The sequence below is a fragment of the Strix uralensis genome, chromosome 9, assembly GCF_047716275.1.
Source record: "Strix uralensis isolate ZFMK-TIS-50842 chromosome 9, bStrUra1, whole genome shotgun sequence".
In the NCBI taxonomy this organism is placed as follows: Eukaryota; Metazoa; Chordata; class Aves; order Strigiformes; family Strigidae; genus Strix; species Strix uralensis.
The window spans coordinates 9,382,186-9,403,084 of record NC_133980.1 but is presented as its reverse complement, the minus strand read 5'-3'; the positions used below and the strand labels follow the sequence as shown (position 1 = coordinate 9,403,084).

Genomic DNA, 20,899 nt, shown 5'->3' with positions numbered 1-20,899 from the left:
ACGTCACTTAGGGTAACAATCATGGAAGCTTCAACTGAAATAGTACTGGGGAGTTTGCAACTACGCTGGTTATAATCTGGAATAATGTGGTATTTTTCTTCCTTCTGTTGACAAGTTCTAGGCTGGTATTTACCGACAGATGCAGAGTTACAGGTGAACAAAACTGATGTGACTCCAACATAACAAAGAATTACCCTGTTAGTATTCTACTCAGGCTATTTACAATCTAATTGCTATTTGTTACTGTGAGTGGTGGTTTCTACATTGAGTCTTGTTAATTAAATGTTTTATATGCATCATTAGTAAAACTTTTAGCTTTTTAAAATTAATTTAGAATTGTGTGTTGCTCAAATTTATTATTCATTAAAGTATGTAAAGCACCTCAAACACCTCCGTTACATGCATTCCCTAAACACATATAAGTCACGTTAGCATATAAGAGCAACGTGTGAATACACATAATATAATTAGCACTTTCACTCATGTGTGGTTGTACCATTCATACCTTACAACTGCAACTAGAAAACAAAGTATAAAATGTAATTAGAATCTGTCAGAACTAACAACATTATAAATTCTTAATTCTATGTTATAAGATTTAAGACTATTAATACGTTAATAACTGAATTTAATTTTCACAGTTTTTGCACCTCACTTGAGTCTAAGAATAAGCTAGGTTATTTTTGGTGGTTAAGTTTTAATCAGCTCCATGTTTTCGCAAATTAGGCCAATTATTTTCAGTTAGCATAAAACATTATTCATGAAAATATTTATTATATTAATGTTTGTAAAGATCTGTTTCTTAATAAAATGCAGGCATTAGGCCTAAATGAACCCAGAGTTTCCATGTATGCAAATTACTTATTATCTCCATGGTTACTTGAGCTAATAGACTGATGTTTTATATAAGGTACATGCACCAGAACATTAATCTACTATGGAACAAAGCAGAAAATCTGTGTCTTTATGACCAAACACATGCTATTGTTGGATGCTGGTAACACAATCTGTTGTCATACATGAGAAACCCCGAGATTCAGAGAGGTCTGAGAAGCACAGTAGAGTGACAGATACAACCACCTGCCTGGTTGCAGAGGTCCGAGTTCCCCAAAGTACTCCTTCCAAGTCTTGTTTCTGAGGCTGCAGGAGTACAGCACATCACAGGCAACCAATGCTTCTGATGCCACTAATCATCACCCTCAGTTTCCATTCAAAACTCTTCCATTGAACACTGTTGCACACAACTTACACCTATGAAAATTCAATTTTCTTCAAGTTACCTATTGCCCACCTTCAGAAAAGTGTCCCTATGAAGAAGAGCACTTTACATGTTTCACTGAGTCTTATATTCACTTTTCTGACTTGGAATCTGCAGGTCTGTTTATCATTGCATGATTTCCCTAATAAAAATCATGATTTGTCCTTGCCATGAAGTTTCTTGACTTTGTCATTCAAATCACTTTGCTAATGAAGAATATTACAATACCTCTTGTTAACTTGGAGTCTATATGTGTTGTCTTGTGCAGTTTCAGAGTCAGTGATTTAAAACTACTTGTTAAATTTGCAGGATGACATAAATATCAATAAGGCCCAAAGGAATGAAATATCTACCACCTCCCAGTGGGAGTTAAATGTCAGGTTTTTGACAGTAACTAGGTAGCTGCCAGATTCTCCAAAACCACCTTATGCACTTTATATTTCTGAAAATGCCCCTGCACTCCCATTACTCTCTGGGGTTCCTAATAGTCCTAACTGACCCAGAAATGTATTTGAAAACAAATTCTGAGCATTTATTTGTAAAATAATGGATTTTTATTTGACATTTTTTCAAAACTTCCCCTGGCAATTTAATATTAATTAAAATCTGTTGAGCCATATGGTGACTCTTCTTAACAAACATGACTTTCATATTTTCTACCATGATTTTCCCCATTTTTGCCATAACAAACAACAAAGCTTAGAGAGCTCATAGCACACAGACATCACTGGTTCAAATAGTCATGCAGCCACACAGACAGACCAAAATGGGTCACAACAGAAAATGTTTTTAAATCATTTTAGGCAAGTGAACCTTGTGCGGTTAAATACGCCCTGTAACAAAACAGACCTTGGCATTCACAAATAGAGCAGAGTCACAAACAGCATGGGTCCTGGCACTCACCTTTTTCTAAGCTGTAAAGAACTTGCCCTTATATTTATATTCACATTACAGAATTGCACATTAAGGCTTTTTGTCCCACCCACAATCGTATTTTTGAAATTGTACTATAACTGAGCAATATATATCACACATTGATTCCAGATTAGAACTACACAGAGAGAGAAACAATCTCGCTGAAGCTTCTTCTAGCGAAGAGCTAGAGCAAAGGCAGAGTTTACACTTGTGGAAGCACAGCACTGTGTGTGCGTGTGATCATGGCTTGCACTGAAAGGTATTTAAAGAACAGCTCCTTAAGAAGGAACCACTGCCATCCATCCATCTATGCATACATCTCCCTCCATCTCTCCACTGCACCAACTGCTGCTTTGCCAGCCTTCTTACTGATCTGTGCCAAGTGATTTAGCCCCCTGCTAAGGAAAAAGGTAAAAGCTGGATCTCTCTGGCTTTACTGGATCTGTCAGATCCTGCCAAAATGTGGCACCAGTATGTCACTGCATCAACAAATTGCAAAATGAATGCACCTGCTTCTGGTGCATTAAGAAAAACGCCTATTCCAACGCACACTATACTATAAAATCTCGTATGTAGCATTTGGATCTTGCCAAATTCTGCTAATGTTTTTCCCTCACCCACAAATAACATGGCATGAATAATCGTTCCTGAATTAACAATTCTTCTACTATAAATGTACTTTTTTTCATACCCTCTAGGAAAAATTTAAATTATGATGCATGTACTTATATTTAGAAAAAATTGATGTTAGTACACACTGGTGTTCATAAATTTACCCCAGCTTCCCCCTGAGAAAAATAAGAGCCCTGTACTTAAAACAACAAGAAAAAAGAAATTTTCACATACCTTAAAAACATTCAGCTAATAGTAGAAAACTCACACACTAACTCAGGAAAGGATAATCTGGATCTACTGTAGCCTGTAGCCAGAGTAAAAAAATGCACCTTCAAGATTACTGAAAGCTTAAGAGTCTAATACATCTCTGTGCGACAAACAGCAGATGCTAAAGCTCCAAGTTTAAATAGGACTTGCTTTTTTTTCAACTAGACCTAAACTTTCTTCTACATTGATCACAAAGGCAGACAGATATTTATATCTGAAAACTCTGTACTCTGTATTCTATATTTTAAGTTAAACCACAATAATTCAAATCTGATATTTTTGTCTATGTAAGTGGTGTCACCTTTTTATTACAGTGAAGTTTTACAGTAAGACATGTCTAACACGTATGGACAATCCCAAAGAAGTATTTTAAGCTCATCAGCTCTTAATTGACGTTTTCAAAGCAGCTTAAGGGATTTAGACAAAAAAATATTAATTTCTTGTTTCCTTTTATCACCAATACATGGCTAAACTCCAAGGCTGTTCTGAAAATCTCAGTGAGCTGGATACATATTGGATGTAAGAGAACTGTCACTTTTGCTATCTAAGAGATAAAACTCTCAAGCTTAAGCAAAAAAAAAAAAATAATTGACTAGATTTTGCTTGTGCCATCACTGACAACTTTATGAACTCATGTTCTGCAAACCCCCATTTTTTTAGGTGAATAGGAACACTTTGAAAAGCATATTTAGTCAGCTGAAATGAGAGCTGTGATGATACAAATGTGCTGGTTTCACGAATATGAAATCTGTTTTGCATTGCTCTAGTACAGGAACACGCTTAAGGTTGGATTGCTCTGGTCCTTCAAAAGCATCATAAAGTTTTGTGTCGTTTAATAGTAAGACTTGAGAGCACAGAGCCAAGAAATTATGCGATCTAGCAAATTCCAGGCACTGGATGTTTTCTGTGCTACTGAATATAGATACACTGGGTGAGGCAGATATTTGCAATGAAATTGAAGCAGCTGCTCTTTTTAGCAGATTAGAAATTTAAGGTTTGAGGTGGAGGAGAGGAGAGAAAAGCTGGATCCTAGACGATGCAGGTGTTGCTTGCAGGATGTAGCAGGCCTGTTATGCCAGTTTACAAGGTCAGAATTTTGCACATACAGGCTACTGCCAGATTTTTTTCTATGTTACAGTATCTTTGGTGTTTGAAAACACTACCAAGCAATGCTACCAAGAGTCTCCTGATGTTTTCTGTGAATAAGGACAGATCACGTTTGCTCTTCGTTTGCAGAGCATAAGGTCGGGCCTGGCCCAAGCTTATTACTAAAATTCCGTTCAATTACGACCGCAGCCCGTACAGCCCTCTCGTTCTGCAACGCCAAACTTTCTCAGCGCTGCAGGCAGCAGGGGCAGCCCTCTCCGCGCTGCAGCGGCGGTGGGGAAGGGCCGTGAGCGGGGCGCAGCCGAGCCCGCGTTTGGAGCCAGCCGTTCCCTGGGATGCGCCCGCACTCGGGTCCCTCTCCCTGCGCGCCTCCTCTCTCCCTCCACGCGAGGCGGCAAAACTCGCGGCCATCCGGGAGGCTCCGTGTGCCACATCCAGGTTTTACCGTGTTCTGGCTCCGGGACACTCCCGATTTTTTTTTGTCGTTATGCTTACTATTTTTTTTCCTTTTTTTTTTTAAATTTCTGCAGTGGAAGCCGCCAGCTCCTGGCGGGGTGGTGGGGCCGGGGGAGCGCCGTTTCCCCCGGGACACTGGCGGGGCTCCGCCCGGTGGCCGCGGCGCTCCGCGGGGCTCCGCGCGTTCCCCGGATGCCGTGCGCTCCCTCTGCGGAGGGAGGGAGGGAGGGAGGAGAGAAGGAAGGAGGGAGGGAGAGAGGGAGGAGAGAAGGAGGGAGGGAGGGAGGCCGGGGCTGCCTCCGGGAGGCGGGGGAGGGCCGCCGGGGCCAGGGCGGCGGGGCGGGCAGGCCGGGCCGGCTGGCAGCGGGACGAGGCGCGGCGGGCGAGGCCCGGGAGCGGGCGGCCCCGCTCCGCCCCGCGGCGCTCCCCGCCCGGCGGCCCCGCAGCCGCCGCCGCCCGGGTCCGGCCCGCCTCCCCCCGGCACCCCGCGAGGAACAGCTCCTTGGCAGTTTGCAGCGCCGCATTAAAAAGGGAGAGAGAGGGGAAGAGAGGCAGAGAGGGAAGGAGAGGAGGGAAGAGAGCAGCCCGCATCACCGGGTTACGGAAAGCAGTAAAGGAGCTGCCAGGACAAACTGAATCTTTTGCAAAAAAAAAAAATAGCTCTTTCAGGGATAGGCTTTTTTTTTTTTTTCTTCCCCCCCCCTTTCTTGTAGTCGAGTGCACAGGAGACGTGCCCCCCCCCAGCGTACACCCAGCCTGTCGGCCTGAGGGGCACCGAACCAGACCGAGCAGAATGTACCAGGGACACATGCAGGTAAGAGGCTGGGAGCAGGCTGGAGAGCAGCACCCTCGGACGGGCTCTGCCGGAATGCGATTCTGTGAAGTTTCTGTGGGTTGCGCGGAGGGGAGATGCCACCTTGGCACCGTGCAACAAGTGAACTGGTGCAATATGAGCGTGGCACTCCAACTCGGGGCCGAGGGGAAGAGCGTGCCCGGGGCTGGCGCTGCTCAAGGGGGAGGACGGAAAAGGGGCGCTGTCAACTTCCGAACTAGGTGAAGTTTCGTGTATATTTTTTCATTTATTATGCCTGCTTGTTCAAACAGATTCAAGAGAGCATTCCAGGGCAAACATTGTTAGGGCATGCTTTAAGTGACACATGTCTCCTGCCATCCGCTTGATGCATCTCTTCCTGTATGTCAAGTGAAGGGCAAACAATAAGGGAAAAGACAGAGCACTTGCTTTGCAAAATCTGCAAAGATTTCATGCCACACTAAAGCCATCGATTCGCACAGTGTGTTGTGTTTAAAGGTGATGGATTTCTATTCTTCCCTCCCAACATGGGATGAGGATTGATTTTGCTAAGCCCCAGAATGACTTTGTAGAATGAATTCAAACACATGTCTAAGTGACTTCAACGTTTTAGGCAGAGATCTTGTCTCATGATCCTATTGATCCGGCGTAGCAGAAAATGCCTCTCCCCAATAAAAACATACTAGTGCCTTGGACGTGATGACTTTAACCTTGACTCCCGCTCTCCTTCACATGGCTCTTCATTGGAAAGCTAAGTCTGTTTTGAAGGAGAAGGAAATGCCAAAGTGGAGTAGAGGTTTGCACTGATCCCCCAAATTAATTTCTTTGCTTTTGGACCCAATCTGTCTTTGTGTTCATTGTCAGGAATGATCAATCACGTACAGTGGCACCAGCCTTGCACGTAGTGTCGTTAGTATGAAGGCTGTTTACAGAGAAACTGCAGTTTTAGTAAGTGTAAGCTGACCACTTCTGTTTGGTGTGATTCTGCACAGCATTTAAATATCTGCTGAATGGTCATCAGGGACATTAAACTTAAGCCAATGTCAAACACAGGGTTGTGTACAATATATGTGAGTTAAGTGAGGACTCTGATTCAGCACTCTCTGCTTTCCAGAACTGAATGATAGCAGTTACTCTTTCATGTTTGTGTTACCTGATCTCAACAACGATAAATAACGTGTCATAATATTGCTCGTGATAGGAGAGCAAACAGGTTTTAATAAGAAATGTAATCAATGGAAGGAGTATATATCTTACTATTTATTTCTGATAATAAGGTTAAAGTATGTGTTGTTTTATGGTAGCACAAAAACAATCCTGTAACTAATGATACTGAATCGGACCTTGGCAAATAAGTATTTATATCCTTAACAAACTAGAAGTTCTTTGCGATGAGTAATATATTGAAAGGTTTCAACAAATGTACAACACTATTTATAAGAAAATGTAATGGAATATTGAGGTGTCTGGCAACACTGTAAATTTTCTGAGTCATTAGAAGATTGAAATCAAATTTGCAATAGAAAAATCAGGTTAAAACATATAAATATGTTGTGACTGATGTCCTTTAAATATTTTTCTTTCAAAATATTTTTATTTTTCTAGCTCAAATGTAGTGAAATTCTAACCAAATTATCTTAAAAGTTTGCTGAATTAAAAATACTATTAATATTCAATACACTTGTCATTGTTAAAAATAAAAACCCACCTGAGTCCATCAACCAAACTTTTAAACATATTTCTGTCCTAACAGGAAGCATTAGTGTTCTTCAGATAACACCTAAAAAAGCATTAGGAGAGATTTTTACATTTACTATAGCCTTAATTAGAGCCTTTAAGTGAGTCAGACAAAGACAATAAAGAGCTAGTTTCTTTGCAATGAAATGATCTAACTGTAATGTTTATTAAAGCACGTTGGAACACAAACTATCAAAGTTACCATACAAATATAGTATCAAACCACATGCTAACAAAAACATTGGCACAGTCTAAGCATGATGGGTCCTTTCTTACTATCTCCAAGACTTCTGGTAAGACTTCTACTAACTTAGGGAAAACTATTTGCAATTACCTGCCAATCTAAAATAAGGTGAACCATAAAGCCATCCAAACTTGAGTGAATTAAGTCAGGCACCTAAATTAGTACCTGGACTTCTAAACAAAACCAATCTTGTTTTTAAAGACACTGAGCACTCACAGAACTATCACTTCTTAAAGTGAAATTGGAATGTTTTGCTGGACCCTACCTGGGTACATAAGCATTTAACTTATACATCCAAATGCAAAATGATGTGCTAATATGTAATGTCTGATCCTACACTCTAATATGGCAAAAGCTCCTCTGAAGTTATGGTAATATGCCAGTCATCATTTCCCTTTTTCCTAATGTTTTGTTCTCAGATGTAAAATTAAAATCTGCAGAAATAATTCCTTAGTCCAGTTACTTTAAAAGATGTTTACAGAGCCAATGTTTTACTAATAACCTGCTGTAACTCAGCTAATTCTTGGAAGACTTCTGAAAGGTGAGAACATTAATGACTGTAACAATGCAGTAAGCATAATTGCAGAGATTGAGAATTTACCCATCTTGAATAGGCATCGAGCATTATCAGCTTCAGTGGGGAATTTCTGACTAAGCTCAATAAATTCTGCAAGTGTAGGTGAAATCTGCTTTGCATTTAAGCACTGCTGAAGTCCAACAAGCACTTAAAATACTTTACTACATCAGTCCATAATATGGGTATCTCTTCTTAATTTTTAGTTTATAGCACAGATTAGTTTTGGAGTTTTTTTCTGAATCCCAGAAAATCACTTAGTTTATTCTGAAGACCTAGGTTTAGATTTCCCTCTTACTGATTTATAAATAAATCCTCACAACACAGAAATACTAGAGAGGTCCTAAACTAAAATTCCAAAGACGGGGGAAAAAAAAAAAAAATCTAAAAAGAAGGTAAATTACTGGTTCAAACCACTTTACATTTCCAGGTACCTTTCTCTAGGGCTAGCTTTTGCATTACCTGTGCACTGCACACTTTCACGTAAAATACTAGGAAAAAAGCAAAGCGGCCTTCCACAGAGCCAGCACCACTAACAGAAACAGGATGCAGTACCACGGGAGCTCTTTCAAAGCTACTTTGCTGTCATAATAAGCCTAAGCATTTGATTTAGCTGTTTCTACCAACCTGTTCCATTTACACAGTAATTGTCGAAAACATAACAGGGACTGGCATAGGTTCTAAGGCACGTAGCTACCTCCTGAAGCCTGAGCCTTTAAGGTAAGGCTTTTGCATGAGAAAGAGAACTTCAGGTGTGATGCACAGACTATTTGCTTACAAACATACAACGTGAGTTATTTAAGAAGTCAGTAAATTTAGGCTCCAACAGGATAAAACCTGATGGTTACAGGAGCACACCCTGAGATTACGCAGATATGGAAAAAGAGCTGAGTCTAAATGCTAAACAGTACAGGTGAAAGAGAGAGTATTTCTCTCTTAGGACAATGTGTGCAATCAAATGTGTGCTGTTTTCCATCTTCAAGGAAACAGTAGCAGACCAGATGGAAGCAGAACATAAACTGAGTTCATCCCACAGTCACTGTTCTAAAATGTCTATCATTTTAACAACCAACAATAAGATGTTTTAAAGTTTTTGCAGTATATTATATACCTGGTACCAGTCCCTCCATTGACTTTTACGAGAGTTCTATAAATGGATGGAGGATAAATTATAATAATAGAATGGGATTTTCAGCAACATTTGGCTTCCCAGGAAATTAAAAATAAATGCTTTCAAAACTGTTTGCCTTGATGCTGTATATAGTCAGCTTTCTCCAGTACAAATGCTTGAACAGAAGAAGTGCTTTGCCAAATGTTGGCATGGGATTTTATGTATGGCATTGTTATGTTTTGAGATGGCTTAATTTAGACAAAGCAGAAATCTTGACCACTCATGGCTATCACAGTTCCTCTGGCACTTTTGTGCAAGAACAGGCTTGTTAGTCATGAAGCCTTGGCCAAGTTTCAGATCAGATAGATAGTCTCCCAACCTTTTAATTGCATAGGCAATCAAATTCATGCCCATAATTGTTGTGTAGTGTTCTGTATTATTAAATATATTTAACATTCCACCATTGGCATTTCATATTTACATGAAATGATCCATATTAATCATTCATATTTCAGTAACATTTCAATCATCAAACACATACCTATATGATTGTAGTGGGTCTACAGAAAAATAGGTATGTACACATGCAAATTCTTGCGAGATGAAACCTCGAGGGCTTCACATGTTTTACTGGGCCTGAAAAGTTTTACTAAATGTTTTAGAAGTTACAAAAAACATTTTTGTACTGATTTCCCAACACTTAAGACACTCACTAGGGGAAGTGAAGCAGAACCGTGTCAAGATTAGCTGCAGATGCAAGTCCCATCTTTGCTTATTTGGTAACCTATTCAAAATACTGTAACAGTGTTGGTTGCACTGCCACGTAAAATAAATAAAACCTAAGCTATTGATCAATTATGAATAAAAACCCCCTAATCTCTCAGCTGTGCATTTTGTACGTGAATAAAACATCCCACTAAGAATATGCACAACATAAAATTGAATTCAGTGCTAAACTGAATCTTTGTTCAGCTGTTAAGATCAACATAAACTTAATAACCTTAACCTACAAAATTCTAAAAACCTGGGCAGATAGCTGGAATGCTAACTGATCTCTAGCGATGTTGATGAATCATAATTCCTAGCTGAAATTCTATTATGATAAACTGATAATTTTTCATTATTACAAGCCTTTTCTAAAAGGACTCACAATACTAGGGCAGTGCTTATGATAGTATGTTTTCCATTTCATCTTGATATTTGAGTTATTTACTAGCAGCTTTTCAAGTTTTGAACTGCTTATAAATGAAACAAGCTAAAAATAATGAGCTCACTTTCGCTGAAAGAAGTTCATTCAAAGAAAGTAGGTGATATACTGCTTTTGGATGAAACACATACTGAAACTGTACAAACTGAGAGTATTTGCAATGCCAGTATAGAGGAGCATTCCTTGAAGCTGTTAGGCAGTTTTACAAGAACCTAGCAGAAAATCTTGCAAAGACTCAGAGACTCTTGGCACACAGTGTATTTTTGCTGGATGCAAATTAAGAGGAACTCTTACTAACTAAATAAGGATCCATCCCTCTATTCTGGAATTAAATTCATTCAAAACATAGAAAAACAACAGTCCCTAGCACTGTCATTTATTTATATAAATACGTTAGTCTAAATCCAGTATATAGCTTTCACAAAAGAGGCACTGTTTACTCAAGAAATCAGGCTGTATTTTTTAAAAATCTACCACTATTGTCACTGCAGTTTCATTTATGCAGCCAAGCTCACTCATGTCATGACTGCAAGCTACGTGCAATGGGGTCTGGGTCACCTCTCAGCAGCACTTGGTCACAAGGCAAAAATGTTCCACAGTGCAGTTCACTGCCATGAATTGATGGCTGAGGACTTTTCTGCCAGCAGAGCTCACTGCTCACAAACTAAGTCTAGATTAGGAGACAATAGGGGACCACCAAGAAAAGGAAAGTAGCTGGCTTTAAAAGAGCAACCTGGCTTTTTGCCTACAGTCACTACAACATGTTTATAGGGTAGACCAGTGTCCATGAACTCTGTTTTCTCACATGCTTATCTATTTTGGCGATCCCTGGAGAAAAATAACCACACTACACTCTTTCTGACTTTCTCTGTAAAATATGGGAACACTCTACTGCTTCCTGTTCACCTGTCTTAGAGCAGTCTACTATGGGCTGGTAACTTGCCGCTGTTAATTTCATATCAGTTCCTTAAAACACCTCTTGTCCTAATATGGATGTTGAATATAATACAAATTACATGAATACAAACATCTTTGGACAGCATTTTTCAATTAGCACACAAAATAACAGCTATGCGTTTAGAATCTGTCAGTGTAATAACGAAAGCGTATGCGATAAGTACTGTGCAATGAATTAGACAATCTTTCTTGATTACATTAAGACTTTGTTTTCTTTTATGAGATACATAAAAGGAATTCAAATACTCTTATCCACTGACATTTGACAACTTCAGAATGATTTTGGCATGCATTTATTTTAGGACCAGTCAAATTTTTCTTTGTATTTTTGTTTCCTTAGATCAATCATTTGGCTTATAGACTAGTTTTCAAAAGCTGAAGAAACAAACCAAAATTTGCCTTACCAGCATTAGATCTAGCTGTATCTATCTTTACATGAATGAATGTAAGTGGAAATTATGCTGATGTAAATAAGAGCCAAATAATTGGCTTCCAAGCCTTTTTCATGTTAATCCCCTGTTTTCCTAATGTCACCAGTCAGGTTCCAAAGTTGCAATGTAGAGAATACAGCATGTCCTGAGTAGGGGCAGAAGAGCTGTTATAAATTGAATTTTCTAATTCAACATTTTCTAACTGGTACGTGTGTCAAGAAGAAGGTTCAGGAACTCTTACTGTTCAGTAAAAGTCAATTGAGAGATAATACTTGCCTATTTAAGCCTACCCTGGAATATAGAGATCTGTTTCTCAATAAGGAACACTGAACATTAGAGTTCATCTTCATAGAATTTACTAAGGTCAAGTTTGCTAATACTAATGTAGGAATAAGCAAAGACTGTAATAAATAGAAGCTTTTTGAGTATTATGTAAAACTGAGAGGAAACATCAAATTTTAATGCAACAGTAATCTGTCAGAGCTTTTTAAAATCCAAGGGAGTATCCCCTAATAGGAAGATCTGAAAAGAAGTCAGTACCTGGTATTTTACACAGAAGAGCAGATTAATATTATTTATGTAAAGTAGAAGGATGGCCTTAGCTTCACTAAGGCCTTGGACACTATTGTCATGGAAGTAATGACAGAAATGTCATAGAAGTGATTAATGAAATAATAACAAGTGTAGCTTGACATGTGTCTCAAAGTGACAAGTTATTTCTACTGCCATTCACTGAAGTTTAACAAGGAAGATAATTTTCCAGTTACAGGCTTCAGATGTAGGCGAGATCTTTCATCTTTCGCTATTTGCCATCTAACAGTCCTTCCAAGAACCAGGACAGTTTTAAGAAGGCTTTGAAAAAGGAATGCAAGGAAGAATGATAGATAAAAGAAAGGAGGAAAATGATGATGCACAACAGAGAAAAATAAGGCAAAAGACCAGAAACTAGGAAGGAAGTGCTATCACTGTTCTGAAAAATAGAAAATATTGTTAGTATTACCACTGTACTTAATCCAGGTAGTATACACAATGTGGCAATATATATAAAACTGGAAAGGATGCATAGGCTTGCCTGAACCTGTGCAACAAAACAAAGGAATCTGAATTTAAAAAACAGCTGGACACTACATGGAAACAGTGAAAGAACATTTATCCCCGGAGCACTCACAATAAAAGACCATGTGCTGTTCAGCAACGACAGAAAACCAAAGGTCTTGGTCTCATTAGAAACCTGGATCCCAAGAAAGTGGGGGAAAATTTTGTAAGAAGCTTCGGAACTAATATTTTCAATTGCTAAAATGTTAAGATTAAACCAAGAACACACAAGGAATGCAGGTGAAGTGCTCCTCAAAGGCAGAAGGAGAAAGTACAAGTTGCCTAAAGTAAAGCTTATTTAGATCTTGAAAGTATATTAAAACAGCTGCTGAAAGTTTTTCTGTTACACGTTTAAGAAGGTGGGGGGGGGGGGGGGGGAGCAAAACATACTCAAAGCGGCATTCATATTACGGATAACCTAATTTACGGTGCAAACCCAAAATGATTATGAGGGTGTGAATCCTGCAATTATTACAAATGTGTGAAGCAAAAGCTCATGCAGAGGTACACAATATAATCTCTATCCCAAACTGCTGACGGAATTGGTATATGAAATTGAAGACTTGGTAGCACATATTTGTTTAGTTATGAATCCGGACATGGTGTTATATAACAGGACAGTAGAAAATATGTCAAGATAAGGTGGGAAAAATGGTAAGACAACACCCCAGATACCCACATGGCTATCCATAATCTGCAAGGTTTTAGGGGACAGACTTTATGGAAAATTAAACAAATAAATATACACAGAAAAATGGAAAAAATGCTAATTGCATTTATCAAGAGAAGATAATATCAGGCTAACTTGACAGCATTTTCTGTTATCATAACTGGGGTTTTAGGCAAGAGAGATGTAAGTGACTTGATCTATGTGATCTTCGGTAAGCATTTGTTATGGTGCCACAAAATAAATTATTAGTGAAGCTGGAGAAAGTAAGGAATAGTAGAAAATCTGTAAGGAGGGCAAGAAACTCATTCATGGGGAAATGGAAAACAAAGCATTAAGGGAAGGACTGTCAAATTGAGGAAAGTTTAATAGGGAAGGTCTCAGTGGATGACTGTTGGAACTGATGTCTGATGTTTCATCCATAAACATACTAGAAACAAGATGTTGACAACATTTGTGGATTACTCATTGCTGGGAAACATCATCGGTATTGGGAAACATCATCAGTACTGATGAGTTTCAGGTCACTATACAGAGGGAACTGTGTGAACTTCAACAATACAAACACGATTAAATTTAACAGCACAATATGCTGTTGAACATGAATAACAAAAAACGTCTACCCTAAGCTGTAAGCTATCATTTAGAAGTGATTAAGAAAGACTTGCACATATAAGATGACTACAAGCCATCAATATGATATATCCATAAAAAAAGACAGATGCAGTTCTAGTTTTAGAATTTTTTCCAGAACAGCCAGGAAAATATCAATGCCAGTTTACAGTGCCACTAACAGATTTTCAATTGAGAATCTTGTACAGATCTGGTCAAGAAGAGAGGCATGGACACAAGTCCAAAGAAGGATGATCAAGGAGAAGAGGAAGTCTGTCTTATGAGAAGAGACCAAAAGATTTTTGGCTTATTTTATTGAGCAAAATGACGGCTCAGCAGAAGTATAATCATAGCATGTAAGTGCCTCAAGGAGATAAACAGAAGATAGGGAAAAACCTAAATTAGCTAAGGACAAAACTGGCATGGGAACAAATGGATATTAACCGGCTGTGAAAAAATTTAGGTTGGAAATTAGAAAAACATTTCTGATCATTAGAGCAATCAAGATTTCCAATAGTCTTCCAAGTGGAATAGTGGAGGCAAAAAACCTAATTACTTTAAAGAAGAAATGCAGTCAAATTATGAAAGATTTTGTATGACATGCTGCCTGTGAGAGCAGAAGACTGAACCTCAGTAACCCAGCAACAACACCCTCCTTGTCTTCTGAAATTTCTCTGACTTTGCAGAAACAAACCCTGACTCTCGTTCAGTAAGACAAAAACTCTCAACTTTAAGAAGTCTTCCTGTGGCTGGGGAGGGCTTGATTGTCTTCACAGCTTCAATAACCTCCTACCAAGAGCACCATACAGGCAGTGACAAATTAGTCTTACTTCTCCTCCCATTGCCTAGTCCAGAGCATCATTTTGGCTACTCTTGGAGCTGAGCTCTACAGTTTGGATACCCTCTCTGCCAGCTTCCTTATCGAGTCTCCCACTCAGCTGAACTGATAGTTTTGCTACATACAAAACCTTAATAATCAGAGGAAAAGTATTTTCCCCATACAGCTAAACTCAATGGTTCATGCTAGAAACACTTGAAGCTTTTCCCCATCTTGTGTTCCCACAAGCAGGCACTGAGGGTTTGGAATCACCAGCTGTGTTAACATTGGGTAACAGTAAGCTTAAATTTATTTTAATAACAACTGAAGTGTGTGTGCATGAGGATCTAAACTAGAACCCATCAGAACCAGCAGGGATATTTTCCCTGACCTCAGCAGAGCCAGGATACAGCGTTTTCTCCATACTACCACCAGCTCACTTGTCTCTCCTGAGCTCCGAAAATAAATGCAGTGGTCCTTATTTAGAGTATATGCTCTTAAATAAGAGAACTCAGTGCTCTGTTTTGCAGTCCTAGTCAGGAAAAACTACTGAACTCACTTGGACTGTTATCTTTCAAAGGATCATAAAACCATGTCTTATAGTCAGTCCTATGTCCCTTCCAGTAGACTGTCAGAAAATTATTTCTGGGTTAATTCAGGCTCATAAAACTACTTCAGGGTCTGATTGCCTGGGTTCCTGTCCCATCTCAGATCATGATAGCTATGATTTGCACCCCTCAATGTACCAGGCAGACAGATGTCCATGAACAGTCCATCACAACTTGATAACATTATTACAGCCTTGCGGCTCTTGGCTGCTAGCAGTTGCTGCACTGCAGTTTACTGAGCATCACTCTGCTACTCGTATTTCAGAAATTCAGGAGTCATGCCAGCAAAGAGTTTCCAAATAGGTGAGATCACTGGATAATGGCTAGTCAAAGATATGCAAAACCATATTGCTAAATTTACTGAGGAAGGAAATAGGTTGGTCATTTGATGAATTAAGTACTCTTTCTTGACGGTACACAAAAAAATGAATGCTTATTTCCAAAGTGTTTTATAGATGTCAAAAAGTAATAAAAGTTCACTGCTGAAGCCACTACTGAGTAGTGGCTTCAGCAGTGAAATTTTATTACTTTTCTATTCTTCTCAAGTAGCCACTGACAAATATCAGAAATAAAATTTCAAATAAAATTCCACATATTTAACTCAGACTCATTAATCATCACAGAAAAAACTGTACATTCAGGTTGTTGTATATATATTCCGTGTATTTGCTAAGCACCAAGCAAAGTACCATCATGTGAATTTCCAAATGAGTATTTGCTTTTCCTTCTTGCACACAAACTTGCTCAAATTCCATCCTGTATAAGTATCATTTGCAGAATTAGGGAGCAGAAGGATTGCATTGCTGAAGTGGCCAATCAGACATGGTAGACACAGACCGGAAAGACTACATATATCAAGACAAATTTCGTCAGTTGGCTAAAATGTATGTACATAGTGTGCCCACTCGGCAACTGCAGTTGGCTGGCAAATTGCACATGGAAAACGTGGCAATAGTAAGGTTTTTACTGACATTTATACAGCTCTATTCACAAGGAAATAGAATGCTTGGCTTATGCTAACACACAATAAACAATCAACATTTTTTTTTTTTCAACTATGATGAGTTGAATGCCTGCCTGGTGCTTTAGCTATATCACTGCTGACAGGTGTTCTTTGATTTCTAGTCTTTTTTGCTAGATCATCAGTTTTAAAAATTAAAATCCTACCTAGCATTTCAGCAGACAAGTAGTTGCTTCAACTGCATAATCTTTTGGACAGTGGTCAGCAAGGAGTGCAAAAGAAACATAGTTACACTCATCTACAAGTGGAAGCTTAGCACTGTTAGTTTTTTCACTATGACATTTATATAACACATGCTGGTTTATGTTTGATGGCTGGACTATCATTCCCACTTCAACTGACAATTAAACACACACCTATCAAAGACCTGTTAATACTTTACAGAATACTCTTAAGTTTACTAGTCAGAGACAATTATGCCTCTATATTTTTTTGTGGAGCTTTTTTTTATTCTTTATGACCAACACTTCTTGAAAAACAATAGAATCACTGCTTAAGAGTTCATCTACACCTGTCATTTGTTTCTCCTCAATTAAATTAAATATGAGAAACATTATTTCAAAATAGGAAATTAATTGCGGATTTCTGTCCTGTGTCACCTTAGTAATACTTATTACTGGCAGAGGATCATGGCACCATGTACTCACATACTGCAAGATTAATTGTAAAAAGATGCTACTCTATGTTCATCTACTCCCCATCTGGTGAAAACCTGAAATCCTGGTTCTAGTAAAATCAATGACAAAGATACCATTAATTTCAGTGCAATCAGAATTTTGTTTAGAATCTTTCACAGTAGGAAGCATTGCTCCTTGTCTTAAAACGGACAACTTCATTCTGTGAACACAGAGAAATAACTAGTATAGAAGTAGGCTAAATTCTACTTTGGGGGTTTGTACCTGTTTACACTCCATTTGTATGTGGTACGTTACTTTCTGCAGAAACCGTTGAAGGATTAAAATACCTAATGTACAATTTGAAGGGTTTTAAATATGATCTACTCTGTCTATAAGAAAGGTGGGTTCCATTATTATTAGATCATTTCATCCAATGGGTTAGATGAGAAAAGCACTTAATCTACTATGCAATTTTTGTGAAACTGTTGTTTATTGACTGGATTTGAAAAAGGCAAGACTTGGCTCAGATCTGGGGAGAAAGAGAGAGGTTCAAAGATGTAGCATAATCAGCTAGGTGTGCGTGGGAACAAAGGGCCTTCCCTACCTGACAGTTCAGTACGTGAGAGAGGTACTGGTAGGACAGTTACAGCCACTGAAGTCTGTTTCCCCAGCAAAGATTAAATTCTCTCAAGTGCACATGTGCCAGGTCTTAGGTCCTTCACTGGAACGGCACAGGATCTTATCTGCTGGTTACAAATCATTTACACTGGGATCAACCCCAAAGTGACTGTATTTTTATTTAAATGCAAGTTCTGTCCAATAACTTTCTGGATCCACAAGTATAATGAAGTAACCTCTGATGGTTGTGGCAGTACTACAGAGGGATCTGGGGTTAAGTTCCTGCCTTGCCATTGCCACAGATTTTCTACATGAACTTAGACAAGGCACATGTTATCTATGGGCCTCTGTTCTCCATCAGTAAGATGGGAATAAAAACACTTCCATCCTCACAGGGTGTTATCCAGATGTATTAAAACAGATAGAAGCACATGTTCGTGCACTTACGGAGACCACTTTTGTTTCTAATTCCTCATTTTTTATTCTGATAAAATGAAAAGTCATCTTAAAAATAACCTTTAGATTTGAATCCAAGCTTTTTGCCAGATTTCACACAAATTACAGTGTAACAGCATGCTACAGGATTCAGTGCCCTTCACATAACTGAATTGGTAGGAGAGTTGGAAGATACATACAGATAACAGAACCCAAAATACAAGAGGGCTGTCTTCAGAACATGGAAGCCTGGCCAATTCTGGGACATGGCTGGTAAGACAGGGATAGAACAATGATTCATGTAAGAGAAGAGAAGCAAATGAGTACTACAATAACAGAGAACCATATGTGGATAAGGAGAACTAAAAGTAACAAAGGAACTCTGAAGCAAAGTCCAGTCAGGAGTGTCCTGCCCAGTAACAGCACACAGCACCGGGCACAGAAGTCACACCACGGAGGTGAGGGCAGGACAGCATGGTCAAACCCCAGCCCCAGAAGTAAGAGAGAAGAAAAAATCTCATTCTGAACCAGGCTCAGTACCTGAGCAAGGGATCAGGGTTTTAAGAGTGGGGCTGATCGAACACGTTTTAGCAGATAGTGTAGGGTATCCCCTGTGATTTTATCTGTTGGTTCTATGAAACTAGAATAAATTTTTTGCACCACAGTGGTCCAGTCTATGTCTGGCTAATCAACTGTAATGCAATTCATTCAATGCATTACTTCATTAATGTTGTATACTCAAAATCTGTAAGGTAATAAAAGAAATACAATAAATGGAATAACACTGTGAGCCCAGTCTTGATTTCCACAAACCAGTTTGCTGCACTGGGGTACACTAGCGAATTATATGGTCTTCATGAACAAGGCAGTATTGCTTACTTCCCTTAGAAAGTCTTGGTTACCTGTCGTTTACAGTGAAAGATTACTTGGGTTTCTCCATTTTTTACATATAATGCAGAAGAATAACAATGTAGTGCACTTAGTATTTTTCTAAAACAAGATGATTTGGTTTCAGGGTGGTTTTCTAAGGCTCATAACATAATATGATAATTATAAGAGGACAAGGAACAGACTGATGCTGAGCAGTGGGATGCAAAAAAACCAACTCCCGTACTGATACATTTTCAAATTGGCTTTTCAAGATACCAAGATGTGAAAAGGTATGAAGTGAAAGAGTTTATTCAAAGCAGTAGAACCAGTTTGAATAATTCTGAGAAAAGGGCCATAAAGTGGGTGTACTGTTAGAAACAGAGCACATCACTTGGAGCATTAAAGGGTTCCTAACACAGTAATTAACACCAATATCAACCTGAAATTTTGAAGATGATCATGAGATAATGTCTCAAAGACTGATACCTGATGAAAGAATTAAAGGCCTTAGAAAGAGGCATTTTCTAGACAATTAAGATAATTTAGTCTCCATAACTAAATTCAGATGAAACACTTTTGTGAACACTGGAATTTAAGATTAGCACCTTTATGTTACCTGGAGCACATCCTTGGCCATGTGACTTTGTTACAGTGTCAAAAAGCAGCTGTGAGTGAGCCAGCCAGTGACCATAGCTATGAGACAGCTAGTAGAGCACTTCTACAGGAGAAAGAATGTGCCAAAGGTGTCCTAAATACCACTGTGGTCACCAGCTGCTTTAACATTCTGTCTCTACAGAAAGAGACTGCAACTTCATGACTGGTATAAATCTAGGTCTGCCCCATGGGTAGAGGAAGATATATACATTCACTGCCATCCTCATTTCTTAAGCTATGCTAAGAAAGACAACAAAACCTGCTGTTAAGGACCATAGCTTTTGCTTTAAGTAGTTTTCAGTTTTGAACGCAGTTCTTTGTCATTAAACTACATGAACTGTAGGCTACTGCTTGTAGAATCTCAGATCAGTTCTCCAGGGAAGATCACCAACCTCTCAAAAAAGTTAATACGGAAAGCTAAGATACTTGGATCTCAATTCCCTAGGGATTCTTGTTTAGGAGGAGGAAGGAGTCCTGAGTCCTATTCCCTCTATATGTTGCGCTGCCTTCAGGGCTATTACTACTAATGATCACATCAAAAATTACCTGTCATGGATCTTAGACACGGAAAATAGAATAAAATCAGATCGATCTGGCGTTGAATGGAACAGATCACTGCAAGTTGCTGAGCTATACCCCCCTCTGACATCTGCAGAGACCCTTTTAGTTCAAGGGATGATACAGATGTAATTAGAAGAGAACCTGATGCAAGATATTAGAAATAACAGTTAAATAACATAATGAAATGGATTAATATTGAGAAGGTATTCAGCAAAAAAAGAAAAATTTTTTTCACCGAACACTGAAACACAGAACATGCTGAAAACATCCAAAACCCATTAAACCCAATCATTTTAAGAAACAGCTACATGGGATTTTTTTTAGAAAAAAGGAAAGAATAGAGGGCACTGCAGCTGGCTAGGTATTTGTTAATTTTTCATGTGAATTTATTGCATATGTAAGTGATTGAATTAGTAGCACTGACAGGAACCCAGGCACAGTAAAAGCTTCCTGATACTGACACAGCACTGCTCAAGCTGTACAGTCCTGACCATTAGCAACACCGCTACTGAAGCCCTGAGCCTTTCTCTCAAGCAGAGTCTGCAGAGCACACTGGAACTGGACTGAGCGAGGTATTGTTTCTGCGACGTGAATTCGCAGACCTCCGTAACAAAGACTAGGATGAGACCACTAC

General features: G+C 39.0%; 1 protein-coding gene across 4 annotated transcripts in view; it reads left to right on the top strand.

The window, feature by feature from the left end:
* Window positions 1-5,020: 5,020 nt before the first annotated feature.
* Window positions 5,021-20,899, top strand: part of PEX5L (peroxisomal biogenesis factor 5 like) — a 116,959-nt gene continuing 101,080 nt past the window's right edge. For all 4 annotated transcript variants that reach the window (XM_074878573.1, XM_074878571.1, XM_074878572.1 and 1 more), the window contains exon 1: window positions 5,021-5,432. In XM_074878573.1, coding sequence (XP_074734674.1) covers window positions 5,412-5,432 — 21 coding nt within the window. In that variant the 5' untranslated portion in view covers window positions 5,021-5,411. The remainder of the gene's footprint in view (window positions 5,433-20,899) is intronic.